General features: G+C 34.0%; 1 protein-coding gene across 3 annotated transcripts; it reads right to left on the reverse strand.

The window, feature by feature from the left end:
* Window positions 1-280: 280 nt before the first annotated feature.
* On the reverse strand, window positions 281-10,497 carry LOC140751679 (ras-related and estrogen-regulated growth inhibitor). 3 transcript variants are annotated; one of them, XM_073085679.1, is made up of 8 exons: window positions 9,407-9,606; window positions 6,603-6,769; window positions 5,959-6,095; window positions 5,434-5,589; window positions 4,742-4,894; window positions 3,385-3,541; window positions 1,154-1,298; window positions 726-981 (listed from the first exon to the last, which is right to left on the reverse strand). In XM_073085679.1, exons 2-8 carry the CDS (start codon window positions 6,733-6,735, stop codon window positions 942-944), a joined length of 921 nt encoding a protein of 306 aa, XP_072941780.1. In that variant the 5' UTR covers window positions 6,736-6,769; window positions 9,407-9,606; the 3' UTR covers window positions 726-941. The 3 variants fall into 3 exon arrangements, with proteins under 3 accessions (XP_072941779.1, XP_072941780.1, XP_072941778.1); XM_073085678.1 differs by lacking the exon at window positions 9,407-9,606 and adding an exon at window positions 10,469-10,497 and having other exon boundaries at window positions 281-1,298; XM_073085677.1 differs by having other exon boundaries at window positions 726-1,298; window positions 9,407-9,605.
* Between the last annotated feature and the right edge of the window lie 2,536 nt (window positions 10,498-13,033).

The following is a 13,033-nucleotide window of genomic DNA, read 5'->3' on the forward strand; positions in this document are numbered from 1 at the left end:
TTTAATAACATAGGGCTTCAATAGACTTGCTACTTTTAGCATTGACGATCGATGATGATGATGATGATCTGCTGGTTTGAAACTAGATGTAGTGATCAAGTGGTACCCCTGTACACAATTGAACACCGGTTTCAGCTTCTTTTGAACTCTCAGTTCAGCTACTGAACGCCGGAATAAAAAAAGGGATATATATATACGGTCGAATTGAGAAACCTCCTCCTTTATTTAAGTCAGTTAAAAACTGAACAAAATGCGATTCACCGTCGCTAAAAGCAGAAGACGCTAAAGGTATGAGTAAATCTACAAGGGCTGAGGCTACTGTTTATTTAAGTAAGTACCTACTTACTAAAATAAACAGTAAAATAATTGCAGTAAGCTAAAACTTGTAATTGCAGTATACGTATACATGTATTATCCAAAACCCTTTCGTATACTTATCATTCAATAATAACACTCTGGTGCACACGTGACCACGCGAGCGAGAAAATCATGAGTGGACCCCGGAAAATTCATACGATTTTCATTAAGAAGCACTCTAAAAACTTTATATGAACTACAAAGGAAGTTTAGAAGCGACGAAAGTTTTTAAATATAAGCGAAATTTGTTGCAATTTTATACTTTATAGAAACACCCACTTACTTTTTGTATTTTTAGCAAGCATGATACCTAAAATATCGCGGTCGTAAAACTGTCTTTGTGCAAACGACATACCTTTTATAGCAGCCTGAATTTTAATTTTTATATAATAATATTAAAGACGCATAGCAAGATTCACTTTCCCTACAGTAAAAACTTAAATAATGATAAAGCATGGAATAGATTCACTTTTTAGTCCACTCCAAAAATACCTGTAACTTCAGTCTCAATATCAACTCAATCATTATGTATCATCCAATAGCCACACCACCCAAGAATACCTTGTGAATGCCGTGGACATACGTTAAAACTGGTTGTATTGTTTACATAGCCAGGAAACAAACCTGGAACGTAAAACAGACCACAGTGTACATTATGCCAAATGGGTTAAACCCCTTTTAATAATATAATCAATGATGGTGTCTCTTTGTTCAGTAAGTGGTAGCATTGTTTCCTTTCATAGCCACGCTCATTCGCCTCATCCGTGGACCCAAGGGTCTGGTAGCGAGGGGGTACCGGGGTCTGGCCGGGCGGGGCGACAGCCGCGAGTCGGTGCTGGCCCGCGCTCTGAACTCGTGAGCGCTCTCCGACTGCCCCAGGGTACGAGTATCGGTGTGGACCACATCTGTGTCTTCTTCGTCCAACTCAGTCCAGCGACGACCTTAAACAAAACGATAATGATTAAATCTAATACGAAAATTTTAGCTATTTCACATTTCTATCAGGTAAATTCTTCGAGTTCTTATTAGTGATCGAAGGGTAAATTCGGTTAAAAAGTCTTATTAGTCGTTTTCAAAGGGACATTTTGTTACAGTTCAAAACGAGAATTAATTATTCCAAGATAGTACAATTACAATACGTATTATCATAGGCGAGGTGTGTAGTCTTATTTTTAAATTTTTGTTCCTACTGATTATTTTTGCTGATGTAGTAGTGATTGTTTCAAAGCAATTAGTGTGGATGTCAAGTGATCAATAGTACGGACGCAAAATGAATGCGTGCCCATTAATTTCCTGTATCAACTATTACCTACCTATTGTTGTTAATATATTTGTATTTCGAACGTGATCATGCCGTTTTAATTAGGAAAAGCATTGTGTATGTAAGTATGAATGTATTTTACACATAACGAGCACGTTATTAACGTGATAAGGCTTCTTTATGGCATAAACACACATTAAGTGATGATTCTCTACTCCATTAGCACGCTTGTACAGGCATTTGGGGACTTTCGAATTACAAAACTGTTACCTTCATGATATTAGAATATTAATTAGAGATAACAGTACTTTAAGTTAGCCAAGTAAGCCAAGTTTTCAACCGCAAACAAATATTGTGTCAATAATTTATTGTTACATTCAAGAAAAAATCGCATACTAAGTTTAAATGTGGCCAGCCCAAACACGTATGCACTAGGTATCTGTACGTTTTATAAGTACTAAGTGAGTGAATGAATATGTGACGAAATATCGAGATTGATGGTAAAAAAAGAGAACATCTGCTTAGCTTCCCATTGTGCACCCAATGTCGAAAAAACAGAAAATTAGCACGGTACATTTATCATAGAGAATGAGAATGAGATAAAGGTGGTAGAACCCTTTGTGGTTCGACTCCGGCGGCACCACCGAACACCTATTTCGGCCTAATAACAGCAGTGTTAAGCGCTGCTGAGTTCCGTTTTGAAGGGTGTGGTAAGGGAGACATACTTTTCTGAGGCGTTCCAGCTTAGTCCTCAGGGGTAGCGGCGCATCTGTGGCCGACCTCAGGTAGGAATATCTAATCCCATCTGGGGTTGATTACAGATGTCCATGGGCTGCAGTAGCCACTTACCATCAGGTGGACTGCATGCTCGTCTGCTACACCTATATTATAAAAAAAAAGAGAAACAAATGCATTGTACGACTAAATAAAATATGGAATGTAGGCAACGTTATGTCCTCGTCTGTACATGTAATATCAAAGGTTTGAGTACATTATGTAAGTATTGCTGTTCGTAGAGTCTTCCGCGACTCGTATTTGCTCGAACATTCGACAGCGCAATTTCGTTCGTATCTCAAGATACTGTATAAGGGTTGAATAGCTTGAGTTAGCTGAATAAATAATCTGTCCATCTTCTCTCTATCTCCATATTATCTAACAGTAATAATTACAATAAAACTATAATGGGGCCAGATTTGTTAATTCGTAGCTATAGACTGTTAAAATATTTATTGGACTAGATTTAAGTAACGCTGCTCTAGAGTTTTCTTAGATCACGTAGGTAATCGAAGCAGCGAATTGAATGTATACAAATTAATAATACAATGATATTGTGATTTTAATAAAGTCTAAAATGTTTTAAGTTAACAACCATACAAAACAACAACAACAAAAGATAAAACCCGTTTATTTATTTATATCACAATCACAGAAACTGCTGAGTAGGTAATTGAATTTTGCACATACGTAGAGCGCTTTATAGGAAAAGAAAAACATGTTATGAATTTCGACGTCTCATCTCAGATTATATCTCGTATTTCTGTTTTTCGAAGTTATTGTGTTATATTATTATCACCTACTTTAACCATAAATAAAGAGTTACAAGCCCTACCTAGGTAAGTTAATAAAAAAAATAAAGTTAAGTTGAAATTGAAAATTCTACTCTGAGGGTGTATGCGGGTGAATTCGAATAGTTTCAGTAAAATGCTGATAGTATTGGCCAAATTGAAAAACCCTTTATGAGGCCGGCATACTTAAGTTGGTCTTACATAAATTAACAGCGTCAGTGCAGTCCGTGGTAGCGTCGGAGGAGGCGCGCGCCAGCGGCCGGCACAGCGTGGCGGGGTGCACGTCGGCGTCGCGCGCGCGGCCCCACTTGCTGCCCACGCGCCAGAACCGACGCGCGTCTCGGAACACACCCCATACCTAATGGAAACTCCAAGTTATTCCTGATTTGTGATTTGATTCCTTAGTGGTTCGACTCCGGAGGTACTACTGCTACAACTATTTCTCTCTTATAGCAACAGTGTCAAACGCTGCCGAGGAAACTTGTTTGAGGCGTTCACACAGTCCTACTTCCACATTATACGTTGCTACTTGTACGTTATACAAAAACATTTACATGATCATTTACTAAAGGTGAAATTCTTCATGGTTTATGGGTAGACACATATTTATGCGTGCACTTAGTCTATTAGACTTCAGTTTGTTACTGATGTTGATGATGATGATGAAATTTCAAAACAACGTAACGCTATATTCAATATTTTTATTTCAACTACTGTATTAATATACAGTAGTTGAAATAAAAATATTGATGATCTGGTAAAGTTTGAAGTGGCGAATTTTCACACTATTTTTGCTCTCCTATAAAATTGTCAAAATGTAGATACGCGCATCTGACTCTTACACCGCGATATTCAACCTCAGATAAATTCAAGACCAACCAACCTAAAAAAAGATTACCTACTTGGGCTTATCTAGACACAAATATTCATAACTTACTTACATTTTAGCTACTCTAAAACTACAAAGGTATCTATCTATTTCAATTGAATTAATAATATTGAATAAATTTCACGTAAAAAACATTCATGTTTCGAATTAAACCAGAATATAAAATTTCATTTCTTACTAAATTCAATTACTTATACAAGCAAGATAGTGCATACATCTAAAACAGTTTACAATATTCTGTTGTTTTAACATGTCTGGAATAGAAATTGATATACTCAAGTTTATTCAAATTACCAAGTTAGACGTTCAGTATACTTAATATATATTTGGACTAGAAATAGATGTCTATTAGTTTCGGTGTGAAACTTTTCTTTCGTTAATCATAGCGCGTGTGCCACTCGACGGCGAGGTCAAAGACGCGTGAAGTATTTTTATATCTAACCTTCGAATTATTAATACAATCGAATATTAAATAGTTTTGTGGTTTTTCTTTTTATTTTTTTCCTATTAGTACTTCCACTTCTAGTGTCCACTATCAGTTGATAATAAGACTTTTTATAAGACAAAGCCGGTATCACAACACGCTGCTATAATTAAAAAAGGAAAAGCATAAATAAACTACACACATACCTGTTATTTTTGTTTATAGATTTAAGTAAATTCCTTTACCTGATCAATGCTCTCTCTCACAGAGATTTCATGAAAGCAGATACAACCGATCTCTTTACTGCGATGTTGTCCCTCTTCAGTAGATACCATTCTGTCGCCAACTTGATCTATTTTGTTGCCCACCAACACAACAGGGGTATCGAGGACAATGTCCTGCCAACAACATATTGCATCAAAATCTCATCTGTTATCATTATCAACCTATTACTGCCCCACTAGGCATGATCTCCTATCAAGTAAGATAACAAGCTTAACTGCATCTTAGTTGGGTTACATAAAGTTCGCAAATACTTATTTTCAGCCTCAACCTAAGACTAGAATCGGGCCAACCCAAAATATAACCTCTGCTATAGTGTCTCATATAAATAACTGTTGTCTGCTTCTGCTCAATTAATTAAAATACCTACCTAGCATCGCCCAGTAGTCGAAATTGGACCACAATCAATATTGAACATATTTATATAAGGCCTCGAAATTGACACGTTAAGCATTTAAGCCTAACTATCATATAAGTCACACAGCTTAATTCGCTAGCATATAGTCATACTAGATTGTAGACTTTTTTATTCTACAAATACGCAGCTTAGAGCTAAGTTTGTAGATAGGAATAATGTTTTATTAAATATAAGCTACACGGTAATATTTTGCTTGCATATAAATAATAATCAGTCAATATCAATCAATCATATTACCTTTGTGGGGGACAGTCGGCGTCTTTTCTTATTGTAATTGATGAGAAATTTCAGACGATGGCATTCATCAAAGGAGCACTTGTCTGTGACTGAATACATCAGCACGAATGCCTCCGCCCATCGGATATTAGTCTCCAAGTTCGCATATTCACTTTCCTTTATAAACAAACAAAAATAAAAAACAAAAAATTAAAAAGTCTGCAATTTAATACAACTCGAAAGATTTGTTTACTTTACTTTTAATATACATTTTTTTTTAAATACTTCGCTCTGCTTTTTCGCTAACGCAGTTTGACTCCGGAGGCATCCGGAAAAAACACTTTATAATAATCATGTTCAATACTGTTATATTCTAGTTTTAATTGTGTAATAAGGGACACACGCTTATATAAGGCCCTCCAACTTAATCTCCAGGGACTCCACCTTAGGTTGATTATAGATGGCCATGGACGACGGGTACCTTCATCGCGTTAGTTGGACTGCAGGCTACTTTACAACTTCAATGATAAATATATGAAAACTCACATGAGGATCTCCTGCGGAATCCAATATTTCGAAGTACACGGTCTCGTTATCTATGACAGTTTGAAATCCATAAACTTTTTCCAGATTAGGATCATATTCTCCGATAAACCGGCGCGTAATGAACCTCACAACTAGCGCTGCAAATATAGAAGTACGCGGATATATTTAGAAATGGATATAAATCATAATACGAGAATATAATGAACGATGATGATGTATGTGTGAATCGGATTATTATAAATATTTTTCCTGATATAGAAAATATATGCACATACTTATTAGTAACTACTATTGCATTATTTACAAGTTTATAAATATAAGTAAATACTTATTCATATGTAGGTAGATGTTTACAATTGTTCCGGGTTCAAACTTTGAATACAATTAATTTATTGAGATTTTTACAATCACATAAATGCTATGTTAGTATTATTAATATGCAGTTATGTTCCATTGGACTTAATGCAAATAATAATAATAATAGTAAGCCTTTATTAGGACACATATTTAACAGTAATTAAAGTAAACCTTATGGCTCCGGTGAGTCTGTAGGTATTCCTCAGGTAATAAATAATAAGGCATTATGCTAATTCTAAACTATAGATGTTATTCTGTGTTATTAAATAAAAATACAAAAAATATACCTGACTTTCCGACTCCAGACTGTCCCAATACCATGACCTTAAAAGGCTTAGCCTTGGGGTACAGAACCAGCTTAGCTAGAGACGACTTGGGAGACGTGGCAGTAGGGTGGCTCATAGGTAAAAATGTCGTCATAGTTGTTATTTTAAAACACCATCAATTCATTGCTCTGAAATAATGATTATAGAAGTTGCAGTTCGAAATACTCGTATTTACAATATTTATAAATGTACAATTCAGTTTAATTATAAACTGTGGCAATAAAGATTAGAATAAATTTGATGCGTACAGTAGGTATATTATTTTCCTGTAAGTAGGTATAAGTATTATTTGTGTAACACACAATGACATGAAAAATAAAAGCTTTTATATGCAGTCATCGTGATAAAAAAACAATATTAACTTAAGCTTAACTTGAAGTTAAAGTAACCTTAGATAATATTTTATTGAGTATTTAATATTTTGTTCAAATCTAGTCTAAAATAAGTAGCTATATTTAAATTGTGGTAGCCAACTCTACCTACTTCATTTACCTACTCTACGATAATTCAATGATTATGCTGCAAAATAAATATACTTATAGCAAACATTGCACTTAGTAATAACATAACTTTCACGGCCAAAAAACAAAGGCATATCACGCATAAAGATATATTCAAGTCGTAAATAATATGATAAGTATTCTTAAAACGACATATTTTACTGGCTAGAGTAAGGAGCATATAAGTAAACTTAAATATAGATTTATGGTCTGTGGATTACTTACGAATAGATTTTATCGTAGATTGTGTATGCTTTGTAGATTATGGGTATGATGATATAATAGTAATATATAAGGCCTTTAAAAATTTAATTTATTTGACAGAAGCAAATCCTACTTTATTTTTGATCTAATAAGCAATCTTTGCGAGATCTTTTAAAATCGCACGTCTGGCAGGAACTACAAACGAGTTGTAAACAATCTGATTATGTGTACCATCTGGTGGAAAGTCAGTCTACTAATCTTGTATAAACGAGTACACAGACGTACACACTATAATAACCTACCATATTTATTGTAGTGGCGTACGGAAAAATCAATATTCAAACTATGTTCCATTATTTATGTCAACGAATGAACGAAGTCTATTTCTTTATGATTTCAGAAATTTACAAGCTGAAATACTTAACTCAATACAGTTTTAATCAGGCGTTACTTCTATAAGTGAATTTATATTTAATTCTGAATGCAATCTACCAACCCTGTAGATATTCAGTTAATCTGATGGTTTAAGGAGTTAAGTGCAGGGATTGACGCTGACAACCTTTAGTAGACTATGAAAACAATCGTTTACATATCAATTCATTGTAACTTCCATTTGTACTAATATTTACTAAGTATCTCTATTAATTTATGAAAGGGCTCGCTGTAATACATTATTATTTTTAGACTTCCTAATTTTTTATGCTTTTTAATCCTTTTATTGGATTCTACTTTTGTTTTGAAAGTTTTGAAATAATAGGTATAATGTTGGTTTCACGATCGAAATTATCGAGTTGTAACAGATTGGGATTTCAGATTGTGTAAGTATAAGACCGCGTCCCTATTAAAATATAGCATGTTATCCCAGGATCAAATTTATCACTCGTTTGATGTCAATTAAGTTCAATTAACATCAAAGGTAGAGCGTGCGTCAGACAATAAGTAAAATTATAATAACGCTATTTTAAAATGTCAATCTTATGGTATTGGTAAATCAGTGTATTTTGAGCAACAGATCGGATATGTTTTTACAGTTTGAGAAAATCAAAATCTGAACTTTAAAACAAATCTTACGTGTATTCCAGTTGTGTGTGTATTTGTAATTTGTTTGATTAACAAAAATAAATAATTTGAAATGCTTAGGTGTTGGTGTTTGAGACATAAATCTAAATTTTCGAGTATTTGCAATTTGTATCTGTTGCATTTAAGATGTTTCAATGTTTCATAAAAGTATGTTTTTTGTATGTTTTGAAGGTGGTAGAACCCTTTGTGGTTCAACTTCGGCAGCACACCGCCACACCTATTTCTACCTAATAACAGCACTGTTAGGCGCTGCTGTGTTCCGGTTTGAAGGGTGTGGTAAGGGAGACAGACTTTTCCGAGGCGTTCCAGCTTAGTCCTCAGGGGTAGCGGCGCATCTGTGACCGACCTCAGGTGGGAATATCTAATTCTATCTGGGGTTGATTACAGATGTCCATGGGCGGCAGTAGCCACTTACCATCAGGTGGACTGCATGCTCGTCTGCTATTCCTATATTATAAAAAAAAATGTTATATAGATAGGTACCTATAGGTTAACATTGTAACCACCACAAAAAGTTCACGTGATTATCAATTCAATCCCTAATGTAGGCGTAAAATATGTCTCTCCACTTGATATAGAGTTTAATTTGAGTTAATTAGTAATCAGTATACATATAAGTATCTACGTTGTGCAAACATTGTTTATGTGGTGATGAATGATTGCTTATATCAGATTTCTGTGGGCGTCTAAACTACTCACTTAGGCACGATCATTAAAGTTACATTAATGTACAAATATTCTCTATTCTACCATACTATAACAAGGCTATAAGCACACTAACATCGAAGTGGTTGACATGACGTTGTAATAATGAAGATTGATGTGATGATATTTTTATTGTAAAAAGTTTTTAAATAAATGCTTAAAAATAAAAACAAAAATATGTTAATTTATTATTTTGCGAATGATATGTGTGTTCGCCATAGTTAACGAAAATGTCAAATATTGATGCATGTAAAATGAAATGCAATGTTTACTCACTTAATCCTTTCGGACTCTACGGCTCGGCATTTATTTTATGTCAATAAAGTGATTTGGGGTTTATTTTGATTTAATTAACACTAGTTTTAGTTATATTGATCGTTGACTATTATGTCCGTATTATATTATTGCATGTTCATTTATTTTTGCAGCGACGAAAATACTAAGGCGCTTCGTCGTCGCGCGTGCCTACCGCGGCGGGACGTCGGAAGCTACTGCGGCGCGCCTCTACAAGAGCTTTATTTTATGTCCGTTATTAAGTGACGACATAACGTCATTGATCATATATCACCAAAAATCATTTGTGTATACAACACATATTGTCTTTACTTAACAATAGTATTTAAATGAACTGTTAAACGATTTATATGTAGTAATCTCGAAGGAGTTTAATGTTTATTAACTTTTTCTTATCACAATAAAGCTACATTTTGACTAATGGGTGACTGGGAGAGGACTTTTTATTTTACTTTATGTAGGCAAGTATTCAAAAGAGAGAACTTGACAACGCAGCGGTATTTATGTCGGAGTCAGCTTCATAAACTAATTACATAAACTTTCGCCGCGTTGTTGGTGACTTTTGCTAAGGCTGCTTCCATTAAAGCTTATTTAATATAGTTTATCATGACTTACTTAGAGTTCATAGGATACCAAATACACGTGGCTTAATTACTTATGTAAATAACATACCTACCATCTTACCTAGATACCTATCATCTAACCTATACCTATTATTATGTTATCTTAAATTTGATATTCATGTGACCAGACTCGAACTGAAACCATTAATTTAATATTTTGTTGCCTCTAGTTTAAATATTTTTTTACATTTGTTTATTAAATTTAAACACTTGAATGTTTAAGTAGCAGATAGACATCCCGATTGCAGTCAATCTGATGGTAAACGACCAGTTAGTAAATGCTGGCCTAGGGTTCTTAGTAAATACTGCTTTGAACGCAGACCTCAAGTGAGAGCACTTGTAGAACCCATGGAGGCACGAGCTCATTAGAAATAATATGGTAACCCTTAAAAAATATTGTCAAAAGTAAGTAATTACTTACCATAAGCGCAAATCCTAATGTTGCACTCGGCGCTAATCACCTTAGCCACAGTATAAGGATATACAGTAATTTAACTCGGCCCTGTCCTTGAATTAGATACCTACGGTTGCGCTGGGCACGGTAACGCGTTAGGGCTGCCTGCCTACAGTTTTTTAATTACATCTGCATACTTGACTTTCTTTTTAATTTTTTGATTGTAAATGTTGTATTTTTTTATTTAAACAAATGAATGCTATAGTTAATTATATAGAAAGTGTTGAATGAAAATGCATGTTATGTTTTTTAATATGTATATATTACGTAATAAAAACTATTCTTATAATTGGGTACTTGACAGTTACAACAATAAAATATGAAATATGTTCGACATGATAGCTTATAAATTAACATTAATTATGCAAAATTTAGTTTAAATATTTAATACAATATTTAATAATAATTTTAATTAGAGATGCGCCGAATAGTGGTTTCACCGAATAACCGAATACCGAATATTATTCGGTTTAACTTTCACCGAACCGAATATTCGGCCGAATGATTCGGTTTACCAATTCATTGTTTTGCCGCGTAAACAGGTTCTAATATTTCTTTTATAGTGTCCATTATTGTCAATTTGCCAGTTACCTGTGTTCATTAAAACTTTGATTTAAGTTGTAAAAAGAAATACTGATTTGAGGTTTAAAATAAATGTTAACTATACTAACTTTAGAATCTATACAAATAATTAAAATTTAAGTGTCTGTTTGTAATGTCAAAATAACAACATTTTACTAAGACCATATAACATAAAAGGAAAATATAAAATATACGGTACATACGGTACTTATAACGAAAAAAAAAAATTATTTCAAATTTGGTTTGTTCCGGCTAATCTTTAAAATGGCTGTACTGATTTTGATGGGACTTTCACTGGCAATTAGCTGATGTTATAGACAGTAACAAAGGCTACATTAATTTTGGAAAAAGAATTAGGGATAAGCGCAAAAAAGTTAAATCCCATGAAAACTTCAGAGTATTTACACTTTTAACGCGGGTGAAACCGCGGGGCACAGCTCGTAAGTAATAAATATGTTCTTTTAAGGTTTCAAAATAAATGTTGATTTGAATTTTAATTGCTTTATGTTATTAAATTATCATAGGATTTCTTTGACTTAAAATATAACATAAATCTTACATAAGAAGTTTTGTGTTTTAGTTATGTACCGTGTCGTGTATACACGAAAGTAGACATACCTACTCGAACCGAATATATTCGGCACCAAAACCGAATAATTCGGCCGAATACAAATACCAAAAAAGATGCCGAATACGCCGAAAACCGAATACCAAACGAATATTCGGCGCATCTCTAATTATAATCTATACTCCGATTCATAATTGGGTGTCCAAAATGTAAACAAAGGTGTTGACCTATCAAGAAAATACCTTGGTATATAATATGGTAGTTTCTTATTTTTGACGATCTTAAAATAATACAACAATAATAAAATATTGATCTAAATAAATTAAGATCAATTCTCATTTTCTAATATTTATATTACCTCATTCAGAATAGTCCCTCGGCGGCATATCGCGCGAACAAACGGGTGCCGAAAGGCCGCTAAGCCACGCCCTCAGCCTTTGTTGCGCCGCGCGACGACGAATAAATACGACGCGTGCGTTGTGCAAGCAAGCCCTTCTTTTATCAACAGTTTCGAGTTTTATTTTGCGCGGGAATAATAAAAGTTGTAAATTGGTCGAAGAAATAGTTTTATTCTATTAATTCAGAAGAGGGATAACCTCAAATAACAAGCTCTGACACCTGTCTACTGAACCAAAATTACAACAATCATACGTATTTTTTTAAAATATCAAATTGTATTAATTAAAAACTAATCTAATTTAGTAGTAGTAGTACCTAGTAGATTAAGTATCTAGTATTAACATAAAAATCATTGTAATTGTCTTACCTTTCGGAGTTTCCAGGCAGTTTAAAAAATGTTATATCTGGATGTGTTATTGACGAATTGAAGCAACCAAAAACAACACAATATAATCTATAACTTTTCTTCGCCATATTATTCTTGAAACAACAAAATATCTTACAAAACCGTCACATCACCCGCTCGTCACCGTGGCACATTCACGACACTGCGTGTACCGAGTGTTTACTTACCTCGAGGCGAGTAGGCGTGGCTTGCGTTTCGTGCGTTTGTATGAAGATAAAATACTGTATATCCTTATACTGTGCCTTAGCTCCGACACATAAACATAAACAGCTTTAACAGACCATAAATAGGATCTATCTTATCTAAACTAATATTATAAAGAGGAAAACTTTGTTTGTTTCATTGATTGTAATGAAGGCTCAAAAACTACTGGACCGATTTTAAAAATTCTTTCACCATTCGAAAGCTAAATTATCCACGAGTAACATAGGCTATATTTTATATGAAATATATTTGATAAATAGATTTTGTGGCGGTACAAAGTTTGCCAGGTCAGCTAGTGTACTATACACCTACTATCTAATACTATAGATGTTATTATTTCATGTCAACCGGGTAGTTCAACAACAGCACAAAA

The sequence above is a fragment of the Epargyreus clarus genome, unplaced genomic scaffold (assembly GCF_041222505.1).
Source record: "Epargyreus clarus isolate Ecla_fem2 unplaced genomic scaffold, WU_Ecla_fem_2.2 ptg000023l, whole genome shotgun sequence".
Classification (NCBI taxonomy): Eukaryota; Metazoa; Arthropoda; class Insecta; order Lepidoptera; family Hesperiidae; genus Epargyreus; species Epargyreus clarus.

Excerpts from the sequence above, each read along its gene's own strand:
- LOC140751679 (XM_073085678.1), bottom strand. The coding sequence starts at position 6,735 with ATGACGACATTTTTACCTATGAGCCACCCTACTGCCACGTCTCCCAAG. Across the intron at positions 6,096-6,602 it reads GTCTGGAGTCGGAAAGTCAG|CGCTAGTTGTGAGGTTCATT; the intron begins GTATATTTTTTG and ends CTATATTTGCAG. Across the intron at positions 1,299-3,384 it reads CACTGACGCTGTTAATTTAT|GTCGTCGCTGGACTGAGTTG; the intron begins GTAAGACCAACT and ends GTTTTGTTTAAG.